The 18,591-nt window shown below is 52.9% G+C and overlaps 2 protein-coding genes across 7 annotated transcripts in view; one reads left to right on the top strand and one right to left on the bottom strand.

Moving 5' to 3' along the window:
• Window positions 1–73: 73 nt before the first annotated feature.
• On the top strand, window positions 74–10,415 carry NUCB1 (nucleobindin 1). The gene is made up of 12 exons (XM_029585752.1): window positions 74–269; window positions 2,444–2,551; window positions 3,059–3,191; window positions 3,384–3,487; window positions 6,932–7,117; window positions 7,757–7,847; window positions 8,448–8,506; window positions 8,729–8,821; window positions 8,963–9,052; window positions 9,156–9,326; window positions 9,413–9,500; window positions 9,701–10,415. The coding sequence occupies exons 1-12, from the start codon at window positions 156–158 to the stop codon at window positions 9,796–9,798; spliced, it is 1,335 nt and encodes a 444-aa protein (XP_029441612.1). The 5' UTR covers window positions 74–155; the 3' UTR covers window positions 9,799–10,415.
• A 424-nt stretch (window positions 10,416–10,839) lies between these two features.
• Window positions 10,840–18,591, bottom strand: part of LOC115080809 — a 29,013-nt gene continuing 21,261 nt past the window's right edge. For 5 of the 6 annotated variants that reach the window (XM_029585238.1, XM_029585235.1, XM_029585234.1 and 2 more), the window contains exons 3-4: window positions 12,809–13,780; window positions 10,840–11,282 (exon numbers count right to left, since the gene is read on the bottom strand). In XM_029585238.1, coding sequence (XP_029441098.1) covers window positions 10,935–11,282; window positions 12,809–13,780 — 1,320 coding nt within the window. In that variant the 3' untranslated portion in view covers window positions 10,840–10,934. Of the gene's footprint in view, window positions 11,283–12,808; window positions 13,781–14,020; window positions 14,177–18,591 lie in introns of those variants that run through there. The other variant, XM_029585239.1, reaches the window with a different exon arrangement.

The following is an 18,591-nucleotide window of genomic DNA, read 5'->3' as shown; positions in this document are numbered from 1 at the left end:
CAAACGTCTCCATGGCGACGGGCGGCGCTCTGTGACGTCGGGCCGTGCTGGCGATCGCTGACGTCAGAGGCCGGAAGTGGAAGCGCGCGAGAGGCTCGTGCTGGCCACATCCTTTTTCCCTCCCTGTCCCGGAGAGTGACTGTAGCTTGCGTCCGATGCTGCTCCTTCGCCGCCTCCCTCTCCTCGCCGCCCTCCTTGGGCTGGGCCTGGCGGTGCCTATCGAACGGCCTAAGGGCAAGAAAGACGAAGAGCCGCCGCCCGAGGCCCCGGTCAGTGAAATGAGGGAGTACTGGGGTGGGGGTTCTGGAGAGTAAGGAGAGGGGCTCCGGAGTTCGGGGGGTGGGGGGGAGCAGAGCGAAGGGAGAGGGCTCAGGAATGGGACGCGCAATGGAGCGGGAGAAGAGATGCTCTCTGGAATGGGGAGACGATCTCTGGCGTAAGGAGGGTGGGGGGGCACAGAGGACTTTGGAAGGGAGAGGATAGGCACGGTGCATTGGGAGAGTGGCTCTGGAGCCGCGGGGAGAGCCACTTCGGAGTGGGAGTTCTGGAATTGGAAGAGCATTGGGGAGGGCTCTGGAGAGGGAGTGAGAGGAGATGGATGGTGTTTGGGGGGGGGGGGGGGATAGGAGACGAGGAAGGAGTGGCACTCCGGGGGCTATAGAGAGGGAGATCAAGGATTTAGGGGGAGAGGAGTTGTGCATTGGTGGTGGGGGAGTGGTGAAGGGCTGTTGTAGAGGGACGGGGAGAAGGAATTTGGATGAGAAGAGGGGCTGTTTGGGGAGACAGGGACTGGGAGGAGAGAGAGGCTGTGGAGTTGGAGAGGGAGGATAGGCTCTGAGTTAGGGGTCTTTGAATGTCTGCTGATGAAATCCTCCCCGCTCAATGTCTAGGTTGATTTTGCTCTCACCTTTACAGGAGTGAACCTCACTCGTAGGCCAGGCTATGCTGAGACTGATCTCAGTCTCAAATGCACTGCTAATGCTCTTCTTAATACTTGCTCTTTGCTAAAGAGCGCCTCCGCCTGGAGCTCACAGGGTGTGGAATGGACAGGTGAGGGGTCTGGATGTGCTGGAATTCTTAATCAGGCCGGTGGGGCCCAATACAATTGGGGATATTTCTGTATCTTTCTGCCACATTTTCTTGGTCTCTGATTGCATCTCTTGGTACTTGAGGATCTTCACTCTCTCTCTCTCCATACGATCCACAGAACAGCCGCTTGGTACCGACCCGCCTATCAGCGATGCTGTCCTTGTGTTTTTCTGCTTTACCGCTGTCTCTGGTTTTCTTGTTATCGGTGGGAATGGGGATGTCCCGGGTGATCCCAACTTCTTCATTCTATGTGGGTCTCTCAGGGTCGTGATCCCAGTGCTGTTCTGGGACAGAGATGCTATAGTGTTCGCACAGCATCCAGTGCCTGACCAGTACCACTTTACTCTGCCTTCCGTATACATCAGCACATCACACCCGGTGAGGAGGTGTGTAACGGTTTCCACTGATGTTTTCTAGAACCTGCATTTCTCTGCTTTACCTTGTCCGTAATCCGTTCTCCTGTGCTGCAATTCTGTTTCTCATCCTGAGGTTCAAGTTCACTTGCTCCTGCGTCAGGTTTTGATTGTGAAATAACTCTTGTATTTATTTCACTGTTAGTTTTTGCCCATTGTTTTCTTGTTTGCTGGTCTGACTTTTTTTCTTAAGATTTTTTTCTTGTTTTCAAAATTCTGTTGCCTCTTTCCCCCTCGTGCTGGTAGGTTCTCTCTCATTCCTTCACTTGAGTTTAAGGATTTTTGGCCATTTACTTTCATACCGCAGTACTTTTTTTAGTATTTGGATCTTTTGATGCTGTTGGGTTTGCCTGGAGGCCTGTGACAGCAGTTGCCTATGTATAATCTGTTTCTATAAGGCCCACACCATCCTCAGCTCTTGGGATGTGCAGTCTCAGCATGCACTGATTTATAGATTGCCTGGCAGGAACAGAGAATTCTTGTTTTTCTTGAGATCTCTATGGGGCCAGTCGTGATTCCAAAACTGTATGATAGTGCGGAGAAAGCAAAGTGATCTATGGCTTGTATCTTATTCCCTGCTGTAAAAGCCCTTTTCAGTATCAGCTGCAATCTCCTGCTGAACTTTTTTTTCTAAAAATATTTTCTGCTGAGGATTTTGCTGCATCTTCAATTACTCCTATTCATGCACACCTTCCTGAAAATGTGTGTCTTGCCACCAGTTGTCCAGCTTAAGATCACTTGTGTGGCTCTGGCATGCAAAGTTCTAGCTGTGTTCCACCTTTAGATCCTAAGGCTTTGGCTAATCACAGCCACTACAAAGAGAATGCATCCCGAGCTTCCAGTTTTATTGTGTGTGTAATAAAAAATAAAATAGGGACACATGGGTTAGGGAGGAAAGGATTGTGCCCCGTTTCTGACTCCATTGCCTCTCTTGCCGCCAGGAAACGGGGCTGTACTACGATCGGTACCTGCGGGAAGTGATTGATATGCTGGAGACGGATGGACACTTCCGGGAGAAGCTGCAGGCAGCCAATGCCGAGGATATCAAGGTGAGCGGCCCTGAGGCTGGGCTGGGCGAGAGATCCTCTGTTGTGGTTCTGTCACTCAGGATGGCACATTCCAGAGAGGCTGGGCAGCTTCTTTCATCTCTTGGGATGCGAGTTCAAATCCTTACTTGATCCCGGGGAGTGTCACTGTGCTTCAGCTCTGCCTCTGTCCTTGTACCTCTCTCTTCTCTTACAGTGGGTTATAGTTACAGTATCATGTTATTCTCCCTCCTCACCTTTTGGAGATCTTCATTCAGTTTGGGTGCCAGAAGGGCTCTGCCAAGGCTTTCCACTGTGAAGGCGGCTGCACGCAATGCCTTTGCAGCATTATCAGTGTGTGCTGGGCCGTGGTGCGTTTGGGCCAGCGGGAGTCTCTTCTCTGCTGAATTTTGCATGAGTTCTCTGGAAGGGCTCCAGCAAGGGCTTGGTCTGGTCTTCCCTTTCTCTGTTTGTTGACCGACAAACCCCCCCCCCCCCCCCTTCCCTTTTTTTTTTTTTTTTGCGCTTCAGAGCGGGAAGCTGAGCAAGGAGCTGGACTTTGTCAGTCACCATGTGCGCACCAGGCTGGACGAGCTGAAGCGCCAGGAGGTCTCCCGGCTGCGCATGCTGATCAAGGCCAAAATGGACGCCACCATGGACGAGAGTGAGTGCCGCATGACACCTGGCTGAAGAGGGTTCAAACATGCACACAAACGCAAGATGTCCCTTTCCTGGAGAGCTTAGTGCCTGAACGGTTTGGGGGGGGGGGGGAGAGGTTGTGCTGTAGAGGAAGCTGGGGGGGGGGGGGGGCATGAGTGGATGCTGGGGGGTTTTAACTCCTCCTCTTCTCATCCAGATGTGCAGATGGACCACATTGGGCTGTTGAAGCAGTTTGAACACCTGGATCCTCAGAACCAGCACACGTTTGAGGCCCGGGACCTGGAGCTTCTCATACAGGCAGTATGGATGGGGGGGGGGGGGGTGCATGATGGGGAGGGAGGTTTGCAGCCATTTTAACTCCAGGGGGTAAAAGATCACCGAGATCCTGTGGGTGGGGTGCAGTTGATGGTGGTGGCAAATCTTCCCTCCGGCTTCTTCCTAAACCCTTCTTTCCCCCTTTCCTAACATTGGGAGCCCTTAGATGGGTGCCCACAATCCTGAATTCCTTTTCATCCAGGCAGGTCAGTCTGCACAAGTGGATTATGCACCCCAACCAGCAGGTGGCGATGGAGAGCAGACTCTCTGATGTCACTCACATATAGCCCTGCACAGACGTCAGCTTGCCAGTATTCTCCGTCTCCAGCAGATGGTGGACATGTATTGTCATGTAGACTTGGGCCTGCCAGGAATTGGGCAGGTTTGAAGAAGGCGCTCCTAGCAAGATCGTCCTCCCTCAGCTGAGCGGCCAGTAGTGTAAAACAAAGGTAGGACTGGGAGATTTTGGGAGGTGAAGGCTGGTGGCCCTCTCCCTCACTTGTTTGCCGGCTGCAGTTGCATTGGAGTAAGGAAGCCTTGGGCTCAGCTTTCTCTCCCAGCCTTGCCCCGGCTGCCTTTCGTCTCCTTCGGTTGAACCGGCGTGCATCGGACTGTGTGAGAGAGACTTGGCCGCATCGTGGCTGACTGGGAAGATTTAGAGAGGTGGGAAAAAAAAAAATCATCACTGCGATCGCACGAGTGAAGCCGCACTGTTCCCGACGGCAGAGAGGTCGCTGGCTTGGAGGAGGAGTAGTTGTTCAGTGGCAGTTGTAGGCGTGAGAGCAGTAACAGCAGCGTGGCAGGCGCCATTACCGAAGCAGCAGAGCTCTCAACATGGCATCGGGCAGCCAGCGCGGGAATCTGCTCCCCACATGTCACGTGCAATGAACCCTAAAGTGGCCCACTTGTGCCCAGAGCGTTTGGAGGCACAGGGAAGGTGCCCTCAGGGGAGTTTACCCCCCCCCGCAGTGCGAGTGGAGGAGCCAGAGAGGGAAGGAGATTTAGCAGCCTATTTCATCTGGACCCACAGGAAAGAGTTTGGAAGTGATTTTAGCAGTGTCCCTGCTACCGGGCGCGGACCTGTCAGCCCTGACTTGGGTTGAATTTTTTTTTTTTTTTTTTAAGGGCTCGCAGTCCTTTTGCAAGGGGCCAGGGTGCTTCACGCTCGGGTACCCGTGGGAGGCCTCGCCCAGCGGCAAAGGAGCAGCCTCGGCCTCTCCTCCGTCCGGTCGTGCTCAGCGGCAGAAGGGACGCGTGGAGGACAGAGATCTGGCCGAGGACTTTTGGGATGGGTCTGGTTCCTCTCTGGCAGATGCCACGGAGGTGGCATTGGAAGAGGGTGAGGTTCCCTGAAATGTGGAGCCACATGGAAGTATGCTGTGACTCTTTCATTGGCACGAGCTCTCTGGCTAGGGCTGCGATGGGACAGGTTAAAGCGGAAAAGAAAGATCCCATTATGGTCAGCTTGCAGAGGGCTTCCTGTTTTTTTTCCCCCCCTCTCCGTGAAGCAGTGCAAGAACTGATAGCCTTGGCATGGAGTGCTCCGGTGGCAAACTTTAAAGGTGGACGATTCTTGGCAGGTATTTACCCCTGGACCTAAGGCACGGGACCAGTTGCCATTTCCATATCGGTGCTAAAACGGACCACCATACCGGTGGAAGGTGAAGCAATCCTAAAGGATGCCTGGAAGATTGAGGCTATTCTAAAACAGGTCTATGAAGCGATGGCCATCAATTTGCAGAGTTCCGCTTGCTGTTGTTGCGTGAACCAGTTTGTGTTTGGCTCAGGAGGCGTTGGGAGACAGTGGCCCTTACTTAAGAGCCAGGGGCTGCATTCCCGGCGGATGCTGGTTACGATTTGGTGCGTTCAGCAGCTTAGGCTGTTGCTTCAGTAACAGCAGCTAGACCCCCTCCTTTAGCTGCGGAACTGGTCGACTGATACCATTTCTAAGTCAAATCTCGCAGTTTACTAGCGGGTAACCAGGTGGACTCCGGGACCAATGGGTTCTGCAATGAAAAGATGAGGCGCATAATCCACGCCATTAAGTCTAATTGCCCGAATCCAGGAATGTCCGCAGTCGAGAGGATTTGAAAAAAAAGACATCATTAACCCGAAGATGCTTCACCAAACACTTAACGTGGATATCGCAAAATAACTTGCGCCCGCCATGACGCCACCTCAGAGCTCGTGGAAAGAAACCTTTTCCTGTGCTCTCGAGTTATTCTCGGAACATTCCGGGTAACCTCCATCTTTCCTGACCATAAAACAAAAGCAGTCCATGCCGACGTCCGTCACTCGGAAAAGAAAAGAAACCAACAGAGTCCCTCTTTGAGAGCTGAAGTCTCTTGTGGTGATTCCAGAATGTCCGTCCCGTGCAAGGGCAGTTCTTGAGATTGATTTCCATTCGCCGTTTCCTCCTTTTGTGGCAAATAGTGTGCCGTGGGATCTTAAGAACATGAGCAATATAGTTCTTAAAAAGATCCAAAGGGAAAATCCAGCTTAATAAGTGGACCATTTGGAGCCCTCCGATTCAGACTTCTCAAAGGGTTCTCGGTGTTTTCAAGCTGCTTAGAATGAGCCGGTTCAGACTGACCCAAGCTACGTTGAATCTTCTCAGCTGCAGTAATCCGCAAGTCCAAATCTTCCGGTTTTTTTTGCACCATGAGATGAAACCAGTTTTGTCCGTCGCCAACACACGATTGATTGGTGTCCACAGTTACGTTAGCTAAAGAAGAAATAGAGGCTTCAAGTGACACCAGTGCATTCCAAACAGCATCCAATGTAGTTCAAGCTATTTTGCCAGGCCACCTAAGTGGAGCCGGTGTGGAAGCCCGAGCCAAGAGGCCCAACCGCACTCAGTGCCTCCGAGGGAAAAAGGCACACCCCCAACTGAAGCCTGTGGACCCCTGGCTGCCGCCTCAACCGCTCCCTCAAAAGCCGGCTTCTCGCGAACGGCAGCGGCTCCGAACTCACAGCTGTGGAGCGGTGAGAAAAGGGGGGGGGGGGGGGGCGGCACTCTGGGGCTCAGCGAGATGGCGTTCGCCCTACGTCACACCCCACAGAGGCCATCGCTCCCGGAATGATAGGGGGAGATAGGTATGGTCTCCCTTAGCTTGGCTTTGCATTTGGTATGCGGCACATCAGAGGAAAAATGCTAGTAAACGAAACGGGGAAATACTGGCAGGCTATGCGTGGGTGACGTCGGTGATCTCCATCGCCATCTGCTGGTTGGAGTGCATAACTGCACTCTAGGTCAGGCCTGCCTGACCTAGAGGAAAGGAAATTATCAGGTAAGAAGTAATTTCACTATCCCTCTCCCCCCCCCCCCCCCACCTAATTTTGCAAGGGCGCACAGCATGTCGGGGGGGGGGGTAGGGGGTTGCAGTCTCCGAAGAGGTGACTGCTAGTCCCTCTGTTCCCTGCTTGCAGGCCACCAAGGACCTGGAGAACTACGACGCCGCGCACCACGAGGAGTTTAAACGCTACGAGATGATGAAGGAGCACGAGCGGCGGGAGTACCTGAAGTCCCTGGATGAGGAAAAACGCCAGGCCGAGGAGGCTCGCTACAAGGAGCTACAAAAGAAGCACAAGGAGCACCCCAAGGTCAACGTCCCGGTGAGGAGCAAACCCCTGCCCCTTTCTCCTTCCCCCCCCCCCCCTCCCTCCACACACAAGGAGCACCCCAAGGTCAACCTCCTGGTGAGGAGCGCACCCCAAGATCAACCGCCCGGTGAGGAGCAAACCCCTGCCCCTTTCTCCTTCCCCTCATCCCCCCCCCTCCACACACAAGGAGCACCCCAGGATCAACTGCCCGGTGAGGAGCTAACCCCTGCCCCCCCCCCCCCCTGCCTGCTCATTTCCCCCCCCCCCCCCCCCACACACAAGGAGCACCCCAAGGTCAATCTCTCAGTGAGGAGCTAACCCCTGCCCCCTCTCCCTCCCCCCTGCCTGCTCATTTCCCCCCCCCCCTCCACACACAAGGAGCACCCCAAGGTCAATCTCTCAGTGAGGAGCAAACCCCTGTCCCTTTCTCCCCCCCACACACACACACACACACACACACACACAAGGAGCACCCCAAGGTGAATGTGCTGAGGAGAAGCAATCCCTCCCCCGCTCTCTAAGCACAAGGAGTAACAACCGCCATACTGCCCCTCAACCTAAAAAAAAACTCCCACCAAAAGCATGAATAAAACGTGAAAGTTTTTTATTTTAATGTCTTAATATCACCTCCCTTCCCACCCCCGACCTCAGGGAAGCCGAGATCAACTGAAAGAGGTTTGGCAGGAGACGGATGGCTTGGACCCCAGCGATTTCAACCCCAAAACCTTCTTCAAACTGCACGGTAAGAGCTCCTGGGCAGGGGCGGTGGGATGCGGCAGCCCCCTGGAAGTGAGGGGGAGGGGCTGCTAGATGATAAGCAAGGTGTCCCAACGGCAGAGAAGCAGAACAGAGAACTAATTATCTCTCTTCAATTAGCACGGGACTTGGGGATTAAGCAGTCCTCCCTCGGGAGAATGTCCTCCCCAGTGTCTAGACGGGCCAGCTGGTGGGCCTTTCGGTTAATTAGGCTTGCAGGGGGGGGGTTGGCATTAATCATCTTCTCCTGCATTGAGCTGGGGGTTCATGCTGGTGCCTGGGATTTGGGATCATGTCGTACCCCGTTTCTGTGCTTGGGCACGTGCAGATACATTTGATGCGTTACAACGCTGGGAGCTTTATCGTAATATTCCTGAAATGTTTTTGGGCCCCTTGGTCGAATGAGGCCGTCTGTGTATTTTGGACTGATTGGTACCGCTGATCTGTTGCTGTCTCTTGGGGCCGAGCCTGCTGTCCTGTTCGCTCTTCAGGCTTTTGGGACTGTCCCAGTTTAAGGGCAGGGGTGCGAGGATCCTGGCAGCGCTCTCACCCTGGCTCTGCTCCCCCCTCCCCCACTTCCTTTCAGACACCAACAGCGATGGGGTCCTGGATGAGCAGGAGCTGGAGGCTCTCTTCACCAAAGAGGTTAGTGGGGAGGGAGACCTGTCGCTTTTGGGGGTTGGGGTTGGAGAGCTGCTCTTATTGGTGGGGAACAGAGAGGAGACCCTGGCCCTGTGGGGGAGGGGGAGCAGTGCAGGGCAGTGAATTGGAGAGGGGAAGTCCTGCCCCTTCCAGCAGTGGGGGTTGACAGGCCGCAGAGACGGGGCTAGTAATGCGCGCTCTCTGGCTGTCTCTCTCTCTCGGCAGTTGGAAAAGGTGTACGACCCCAAAAACGAAGAGGATGACATGATGGAGATGGAGGAGGAGAGACTGCGGATGCGAGAACACGTCATGAAAAATGTGAGGCTCCCCTCCCCCCGCCGTGACCTTCGCTCTCACGGGGGTGGCTGATGGCCCCGCTCTTATCCTCGGGCTGGGATGAGCGCGGGAGGCCACCCTGGCTTTTGGCTCTCATTCCATTTCCCTTCTGGCACTTTGCAGGTGGACACGAACCACGACCGTCTGGTGACGCTGGAGGAGTTTCTGAAATCCACGGAGCGGAAGGAGTTCGGCGACACCGCAGGCTGGGAGGTGAGGGAGAATCGGTGCCTTGGCGTGCAGGAGGGCAGTGATGGAGAGAGGGCTCTGCGCCGCGCGCACTCACCCTCAGGCCTGTGTTGGGTTTTTTTTGCAGACGGTCGACGAGTCCCAGCTGTTCACGGAGAGGGAGCTGCGCAAGTTTGAGGAGGAGCTGGCCGCGCAGGAAGCGGAGCTCGCAAAGAGGGCAGAGCAGCTGCAGCAGGAGCACGCGGAACTGCAGCTGAGGCAGCAGGAGCTGGATGTACAGAAGAGAGAATACCAGCAGGTACGCGGGGGAGCAATCTCCCCTGCGGTGGAGGACCCAGAGAGAAACTGCCTCCTCTCAATGCTCTCCTCTTTCTCCTCCTGCAGGCTCTGCTTCAGATGGAACAGAGGAAGTCCCAGAAGGAAGCTCCTCCCTCCGGCCCCAATGGGGAGCTGAAATTCCAGGCCGCTGCAGGTACCCCCCCCCCCCCCCATATATGCCTCTGTCTGTCGGTTTACGTACAACCATGAAAAGCTGCAGAAAGCTTGGTGCTTCCTGCCGGTCTCTGTCTGGGGGTGTCCTGGGCGGCGAGAACTCAGGCAGGCCCTGTATGTACGGGGGGAATTATCAAGTGGGCCCAGCCCTGTGACTCTATGCTTTGTCCTTTCCCGCAGACATGGCAGCTCAACCCAACTCGGACGTTCAGGAGCCAGCCCCGGCAGCAGAAGAGAGGAAGCCGCAGGAGAACAATGAAATCCAGCCAGAGCAGTAACTGCCCTAGTGAATGAAATAGAGGGGGGGGTGGCCAGGGGAAAGAGAAGGGGGGGGGGGGGTTGTACCTCCCTGCCCCTCTGATTAATCCGATTTTAATCATCATGCGTCTAACGCTGGAGCTGCCTTATCTGCGGAGCAGTTTGCAGTGCGCTCCCTGTGTTAGCCCAGCCCTTCCAGAAGTGCCCTCAAGGTGTGGCCTTCCCCCCCCCCCCAGAAGGGGCTGCCTCTGCTTTTGTAACTGCAATACCGGTCACAGTGGAAGTACGCCCGCTGTGCATGGCTTGCAAATTGTCCCTTTGCTAGCTAAAGTTTTTTTTTTTTTTTTTTTTATCTCACACCCTGGAACTTGGCAGCATTGTTTTCAGAAAACAAAAGGAGAAAGGTGTGTGTAACTATAAATTGTATAGAGGAGGCTGCTCTTCTTCAGCATGGCGGTGAGAAAGCTGTGTTCCGAGCCTGGCCCTTCCCCCTCTGGTAAATTCTGGGGGGGGGGCACCTGTGGAAGAGGGCAGGACCGGGTTGCCTTCCTGATGGCCATAAGCCAAGCTGAGGCTCGCTGCCTTCTCAGCCTCTGTCAACCTGTCAATTCTAAATAAAAAGTCTTTTGTGTCCTGAGTAGGGTCTCGTGTGGTCTTGAGGCAGGGGAATCGTGTGTGGAAGAGCTGGGACTTTCCTTGGGGCAGGGTGGAGCAGCTCTGCTACGATGTGTCCACTGACCTGCCTTTCCTGTAGGGGGCGGGGGGGGGAAACAGAGGAAGGTAACAGGGATAGGTCTGGGCGGAGCGGGGGGTGGAAATGCTGAGAGGTAGCAAAAAGGAAATTTGCAGAGGTTACGGATGCAGAAGGGGGGGGGGGAGGAGCTGGGACAGGGTGCACTCTACTCCATTTGAAGTTAGGGGGTGATTACCTGTGGTGAAGCAGCTGCCCTGGCTGTATTGGGGGGGGGGGGGGGGGGGGGTGTCATAGGACAGGATGTCTTCTGCAGTGGTGCTGCCAGCAGCTTCAGGGGACAGAAATCAAATCCATGCACAGGCCCGTGTCCAAAATACAACAAAATATTTATTTTTAGATAAATAGACACCAATATAGAATTAGAAATAAGGCCAGCATTAGGTTAAATAAACAAACAGTCTTTCAAGCTCTCTGTCCCTTTGGCTGCCTCTGGGTAGTGACCTCCAGCGCTGTCAGTCTTGAGCAGACCCCTCCATACCTCGCCTCAGTGGCTCCTGGGGTCTCCTGCAGGGTTGGAGACACGCACCCCACTTCCTCCTTGGTGTGACAGCCCCTGCGGCCTCGTGCCTGGATGGCTTCTCTGTGCCCTGACTCTAAGCACCAGCCAATGGTGGTCTCCATCTCCGCAATGTGCCTCTGGAAACGACAGCGGTCCCGGGCGATCTCCTCCCATGGGCCTTTACGAGCCATGTGGTGAGCGAAGCTCCAGGTCCTCATCTGACGGACAAGGACGACGGGAGAGAAACGGACCTGGCAAAGAAAAACAGCAGCGTCAGCTAGAAAAGAAAGTGGAAATATCCAGGGACTACCCCCAGTGGAGCTGAGATGGGCCCCGTCCAGTTGCAAAGGGTTAGAAAGCAGGAGGGAGGGTAGTGAACGAAGCTGGGGCTCTTATCCCCTCACTTACAGGCCGATACACTGCATTTGGATGCGCGTTTGACGCGCTATTACCCCTTACTGAATAAGGGTAAAGCTAGCGCGTCAAACGCGCGTCCAACCCCCCCGAGACTAATAGCACCCGCAACATGCAAATGCATGTTGATGGCCCTATTAGGTATTACCGCACGATTCAGTAAGTAAAATGTGCAGCCAAGCCACACATTTTACTTTCAGAAATTAGCGCCTACTCCAAGGTAGGCGCTAATTTCTCCGGGCACCGGGGAAGTGCACAGAAAAGCAGTAAAAACTGCTTTTCTGTGCACCCGCTGACTTAATATCATGGCGATATTAAGTTGGAGGTCCCAAAGGGTAAAAAAAAAGTTTAAAAAAAAAGTTTAAAAAAAAATTTGAAAATCAGCCTACAGGTTGAAAACCGGACGCTCAATTTTGCCGGTGTCCAAACCCGTGGCTGTCAGCGGGCTCGAAAACAGACGCCGGCAAAATTGAGCGTCGGCTGTCAAACCCACTGACAGCCACCGCTCCTGTCCAAAAAGAGGCGCTAGGGACGCACTAGTGTCCCTAGCGCCTCTTTTTACCACTGGCCCTAATTTAAATATTTTAGTTTACTGAGTTGCGCGCACAGGACCGCGGGTGCTCGCCTGCGAACTTTACTGTATCGGCCTGTTAGGAAGGCAGAGGACAAAAGCCCTGAATCCCAAGCTGCTTCCTGCCTACCTGGTTTCACTAAGTGACATCAGATCCCCCAGGAGAAGGCTTATGCAACAGCACTGACACTGCCAACCCCCCTCTCCCCTGCCTCTGACGCATTCTGTCTGAGTCAAATACTTGAGAGAATGCTGTGCTCATCCAATCCTAACCACTACTGTCCAAGTCTTATTTGCAGAAGCTTTAGCAGCCTAAAGTCAGGTTGTTGCAGAGTAACATTTAAACACACTGGCCCCATTAAACTGGCAAACCATACAAAGTTAGAAAGGTAAACGGTGGTTTTCACAGTTGCTAAGCAGCCATGTAGCTTGCAAGCCTAAATCTACTGCTGTAGAGGTTGGAGCAGGTGCATTTAAGCTGAATGCCAGTTTGTTAAATGTTTAATACAATTTGCTATAATACCTAACTGTAGCTACCGTCTAAGCAGTTTACAACACTAGCTTTCCAGATAAATCAACCAAAGTGATGTACTATAAAAATCTAAATTACAGCAGAAGAGAAACAGGTGGCAGTTTTCAATTTGAGGGGCTGGGATGACTATTATAATAGGGTATTTGTAATACTGGAATAAATGTCAATAATATGCCCCCCCCCTTTTAGGGTCTAAGGTTACTCCCCCCCCTCAGGCCTTTGCTTCTGCTCCTTGACTCATTCCTGCAGTGCTAGCTCACCTTCTTGAGGCTGATGCTGCTATCTCTGGACCTCTGGCTGTTCCAGTCTCCCATCTCTGCTGCTGGCTCGCTGCTCTCTGATTCAGACTGGGCCAGAATCATTAAAGGGGTGGGTTGTTCAACTGCTCTCTCTGCCTCCTCCTGCTGTATCTCTCCTTGGGCTGGGGGCGCTGGCTGGCTCCTGGTGGCCCTGGAGAAGGAGAGCGGGTTGTAAGGGTCTTCACTGTGACAGAAGAAGTCCCAGAGGGCTCTGTTCTCATCATCTATGGCCCAGGACTCTTCGGGGTCTTCCTCATCAGACCAGGTGCTCTCAGTATCTGAGAGAGCAGACCCCATCACGGGGCTGTTGGGTGAGTCCTCTTCTATGGATAGGCGCTGATGATCCTCCTTGCTGTCACAGCAGTTTATCAGAGACAGCATAGTGGGGTGAGGGAGTTGAAAGCCTATACCCTCCACAAGATCCTCTCCCTTATCCTCACTGTCCATTAGGCAGGGATACCTCATCTCCCCTGGATCTTCTCTTCCTCCTGAAATGTGCTTCTTCCAGGGTGAGTTCTTCTCTGTGGCCATCGTTTCACACCCACTGCAGTCCCTCTGGCCCGCACTATCCTCTGGATCTATACAACTCAAAAAGGGTGGATGCCCCTTGGCCTGTTCTTGCCCTTGGCCTTTACAGTCATCCACCAGCCTGTGCCAGCTAAGAGAGGGGTTGAGCTTCAGGATCCTCCACAACCACAGGCCAGCCAGCACTATCCAATAGTGCACTGCCTGCCACAGTAGTTTACTCATGGGGAGACCACCAGGGTGCCAACCCAGGACCATGGAGAAGGCTACCATCCGTTGGTAAGGTGCATCCTCCATCTTGCCTCCTCTGTCTCTCTGGGCTAGTACTAGGAGAGCACTAAAGTTGTTCAACTTGGAACCAAAAGCGGAACTGTTCAGGTCCAAAACCATCTTTGCTTGCTCAGATTTCTGAAAGAGAATGGAAGAGAGAAACATTAAATCCCCAAAGTCCGGCCGATGCTACAAGCCCTGGTCAACCCCGAGGAAGTGACTTCGGTGCCCTCCCTAATCGCATGTCAAAACTGCCAGCATATTAAGAAGCAGCACACGGAAGCTTGTTCTTCACTGTAGGTGTACAGCGCCCTAGCAAGAACCCTCCTTGCTCCGTGTCCTATGAAGGCTGCGTACACTGACGGCGTCCGCACTCACCGCTTAGCCGGTAGGCAGTGCTCCGCGATTCTGGGCTCCTGTGCTGGTAAGGGAAGGGCTCATGCTGGTACCGGTACCGGCTCTGATCATGATGCAGCTGATACTTCTCGTTCTGCTTCTTTCCATCATTAGCTATCAGTGACTCGCGCCGCCCCACGCCCGGGAGCCCTTTAAAGAGCTGCCGCGTTGACGTCACGCCAGGCCAATGGGAGAGCCCGAGGGAGGCGGGGCTTGTCGGGAAAGGCCGGGAACTTTCCGGACAGCACGTCCCCGCCGCGCTGACGTAGCGAGAGGGACGCAGGTTGCCAAGGAAACCCTTCCGCGGGCGGGGCCGGCAAAAAAAAAAAGCAGCCTAGAAAGGGAATGTGAAACGGGGGCTTGCGTCATCGGGGCCGTGATGTCACCGGGAGTGGCCCAAACAGTTCCAAGAAGCCAAAATTGTCGCTAAAAATATTTAACTTTTTTTGGTTTCTTTTACAGTTCTCAGATACTTGGGCAGTGGGATCCCTATTCAGCTCATTTATTTTTTTCAAAGTATTTGGCCCAGCCCCGCCCATGCCCAAAAACACAAGTAAAAATTATGCAACAATAAAGAAATACAAAACACCAATAATAGAAAACCATACTAGTAAAAGGAATATTTCAAAATAGCAGACAAACAGAGCAACATCTAATCATTAAAAATTAAAAAAAAACAATGTTCCAGCTCCAAAACAAAAATTGGAAAACAAGGCACACATCAAATATTAACACCCAATGATGGGCTCCACTCGTGGCCCCCTGTGGCTGCTCTTTGCCGCCCCCTACTGGTTGGCACCCTAGGCGGCCACCTAGTTTGCCTAGTGGATGTGCCAACCCAACCTGCCCTTCCAAGAAGAGTACAGACATAATAAAAAAAAAACTATCACAGTAACTGTATAACACGTGCACAGCATCCGGAGTGTCAGCCAGGAAAATACAAAAACCAGGCTCTTGTCTCAGCCCTGAGCTGACTGCTAATGACTTCCAGAGCTCCTGCGCTGATATCACCAGCCGGGCAATGATGCCACCGCTCATGCCAGGGGCCCAAGGGAAGGCTGAGGGCTGGCACCACAGTGTCCGAGAGGAAGGCTATAAACATAGGGGAAGGAGCCCCGGGAAGTGGCAAGTGAAGCTTCGTGGCCCCGGATCCCAAGAGGGCCTGCCCCCATCCACGGGGGAATAATGGTTTCCTGACGTCAGATCCCTCCCTCTTGCTGACGATTTCACATGGAGAGGAGCTTCCGTTTTTATTTCATTTTTCCTGGAAATTTATCAATTGTAGCAACAAAGGAAAAAAAAAGAGAAAACTGACTAATTTTTTTTCCACTGACTTCCTCCCACTTTTCTTTGTTGCAATAAACCCTGATAACTTCCCAGGAACAAAAATAAAATAAAAACAAACTGAAAAGGAAGGAATGCACAAGAACTACAAATCCCATAGTGCACCGTGATAGAAGTTGCCTGGCCGCCAGGCTAACTTCAGGATCCGCAAATGGATTCATATGGCCCTAGCTCCCTGACATCATTGGTGTATGGCAGACTCCTCCCTATTTCAGGAGTCTGGCGCAGGTAGAGCAGGTATTTGGTCTTTAAAGATGCTGGGGAAACGTTTCAGGTTCAGATCCCCCACATCTTAACACTCCTCTCTCGTCTATTCCTCCTGGCTCCTCTGAAAGTCAAACTGCTAGTCAGGCTCACAACTCTACTCTGCACAAGCCCTAGATCAGTTTGCAAGCAGGGGCTGCTCAGGCCACTCCTGCAGGCATGGCAGATCTTTGCATATACTGGAGGCACTGCTTGCAAACTGCTCTCATGCTTATTCACCAGGGCTAGTCTGATACCCCGACTGCCTAGGGGCACACAAGCAGCAGCACTGCCCTAGCACTCCACCAGCAGCTCCAGTGCTGCCATCCTGTGGCGGTGGGGCTGAAGGCCAGGGGAGAGGAATGACTGCTGGCATTTCTGGGAGTGGTCCCCCAATGCCTCTCCCGTCCTCCTGCTCTGGGCAGCCTGGAGGCTTGCCTGTGGCAGGGGTCTCTCCCTCCCAGGCAAAGAGGACCAGAGCCCCCTAGGATCTGGCCTGTAAGTTCCTCATTCCTGAGCCAGGGTGGATACTGGGTGGAACAGCAGCAGCAGCTGTACTGGGTGAGGGCTGTTGGTGTTATTTTATTTTTTTATTTTTTTTAACTCTGATTGAGAGTCTGATAACATTTGTACCATTCCAATGCCCTTGCTTGTCCCTGGGGGACATGTGCAGCACATCCTTCCTGCCCCAGTCACGCAGCCACGAGGAAAACAAGCTCCTCGTGCTTTTCATTTCAGCGCTGTGATGTGGAATTGCATTTGCTCCTTGCAGTGAGTTCATTGGCCCGCATGGGATCTTGAGAAGATGCCCCAGAGAGTGGGAGGGGGAAACCAGAACCAGAAAGTCAGTCCCCTGCCTCCGTGGGAGAAGTATGTAGCCCGCACCGCCTTGGGCAAGACGCATCACGTGGCTGCCAGGTGCTCTTCTGGAAGAGCTTACCCTATGAATGTGTGCACATGGGGTTTGGGAGCTGGAGACTACAGGAATCACGCACAGCCTTGTGCCCATGCGCAAGCAGCACTCTGTTCGCTCTGCGGCCTGGCATGGCTGCGATGAGCAAGGGAGAAGCCCTTTCAGTCCCCCGTTACCCCCCCCCCCCATCCCCCCATCCATCTCCGGGTGTCTATGATATGCGTAAAGCATGAGCACAGCACGGGCCGCTCAAGAGAGGAGCTTCATGTCAAGCCCCGTGCTGGCATTGCAAGGGTGAATACAGCACAGACAGCTGAAGAGCAGATGCAGGGCAGGAGAGTCTGAAACAGGACAAATTACATTTTTCCAATAGCAGACAGAAAATGAGTCTCTCTCTCTCTCTCTCTCGGTTCAGTGGCTAGAAGACAAGCTTTCATACAGGGAAGTGGGGGCATGACTTCAATTCCTTGAGTAGGAGCATATGTGTTTATTTTAAAGCTGAATCAGGGAAAAGAGGTATAAAGGGGGGGGGGGGGGGGGGGAACGCAGATCGATTTCTTGCTTGCTTAACTGGTATCCCAGTGGCTAGACGACCTGCCCTGAATGGATTTGAACCTCATGCATTGGAATCCTTTAATTGAAGGGATCTCCCTGGGAATTTTAAAGCAGAGTGTGTACAATTCTGGTCGCCGCATCTCAAAAAAAGATATAATTGCGATGGAGAAGGTACAGAGAAGGGCGACCAAAATGATAAAGGGGATGGAACAGCTCCCCTATGAGGAAAGGCTGAAGAGGTTAGGGCTGTTCAGCTTGGAGAAGAGACGACTGAGGGGGGATATGATAGAGGTCTTTAAGATCATGAGAGGTCTAGAACGGGTAGATGTGAATCGGTTATTTACTCTTTCGGATAATAGAAAGACTAGGGGACACTCCATGAAGTTAGCATGGGGCACATTTAAAACTAATCGGAGAAAGTTCTTTTTCACTCAACGCACAATTAAACTCTGGAATTTGTTGCCAGAGGATGTGGTTAGTGCAGTTAGCGTAGCTGTGTTTAAAAAAGGATTGGATAAGTTCTTGGAGGAGAAGTCCATTACCTATTAATTAAGTTGACTTAGAAAATAGCCACTGCTATTACTGGCAATGGTTACATGGAATAGACTTAGTTTTTGGGAACTTGCCAGGTTCTTATGGCCTGGATTGGCCACTGTTGGAAACAGGATGCTGGGCTTGATGGACCCTTGGTCTGACCCAGTATGGCACGTTCTTATGTTCTTAGGGAAAGAGAGGTGTAGGGGAAAACCTGGATCATCTGTTAACTGGCTGATTTCTAGAGAGATTTCTAGCAGCTGGGCTAGGGGGGGGGGGGGGGGACAGGCCAAAGTTTCACTAAAACTACCTTCCCCTCTCAAGGCAGTAACAGGCCCACTATAGGCTAGGCTGGTATCCTGGCCACGGGGGAACCCACAGCCTTGCTGGCACTAATCTAGCTCCCAACCCTTGGGCCGAGAAGGCTTTCAAACTGGTACCACTCTGGAACTTAGATTTCCCCTTTTCTTTGGCGCAAAGCCTTGTAGAAGAAAGAACACTGGGAGAGAAGCAGCCCTGCCCAGGCACCACTGGTAGCTCAGAGTTTAAAGCAAGGGTCCCTTATTTAAGAGTTTCTTTTATCTTTTAAATTCAAGAGAGGGTTTGCTAAGAAATTAGATTACATTGGCTGTTTTAAGTCACTTGCGGGCCGATTCAGTACTGTGCTCTCATGCCGAGCGCACCGTTAGCCCCCGTTTGGATGCGCGTTTTCCACGCGCTATTTTTACCCCTTATACAGTAAGGGGTAATAGCGCGTGGAAAACGCGCGGCCAACCCCCCCCCCCCCCGAAACTAATAGCACCCTCACCATGCAAATGCATGTTGATGAGCCTATTAGTTATTCCCGCGCGATACAGAAAGTAAAACGTGCAGCCACGCCGTACATTTTACTCTCAGAAATTAACGCCAGCCTTCGGCCGGCACCGGGCAAGTGTACAGAAAAGCAGAAAAAAACTGCTTTTCT

Source organism: Rhinatrema bivittatum, chromosome 19, assembly GCF_901001135.1.
Source record: "Rhinatrema bivittatum chromosome 19, aRhiBiv1.1, whole genome shotgun sequence".
Taxonomy (NCBI): domain Eukaryota; kingdom Metazoa; phylum Chordata; class Amphibia; order Gymnophiona; family Rhinatrematidae; genus Rhinatrema; species Rhinatrema bivittatum.
The sequence above is the reverse complement of the archived record's forward strand: the minus strand, read 5'-3'. Positions and strand labels throughout refer to the sequence as shown.

What these genes read in the sequence shown, in the direction of transcription:
- NUCB1 (XM_029585752.1), top strand. Translation starts at nt 156, where the DNA reads ATGCTGCTCCTTCGCCGCCTCCCTCTCCTCGCCGCCCTCCTTGGGCTG. An exon ending in GGACGCCACCATGGACGAGA is followed by an intron (nt 3,192 to 3,383) that starts GTGAGTGCCGCA and finishes CTTCTCATCCAG; the next exon opens with ATGTGCAGATGGACCACATT. An exon ending in ACCCCAAGGTCAACGTCCCG is followed by an intron (nt 7,118 to 7,756) that starts GTGAGGAGCAAA and finishes CCCCGACCTCAG; the next exon opens with GGAAGCCGAGATCAACTGAA.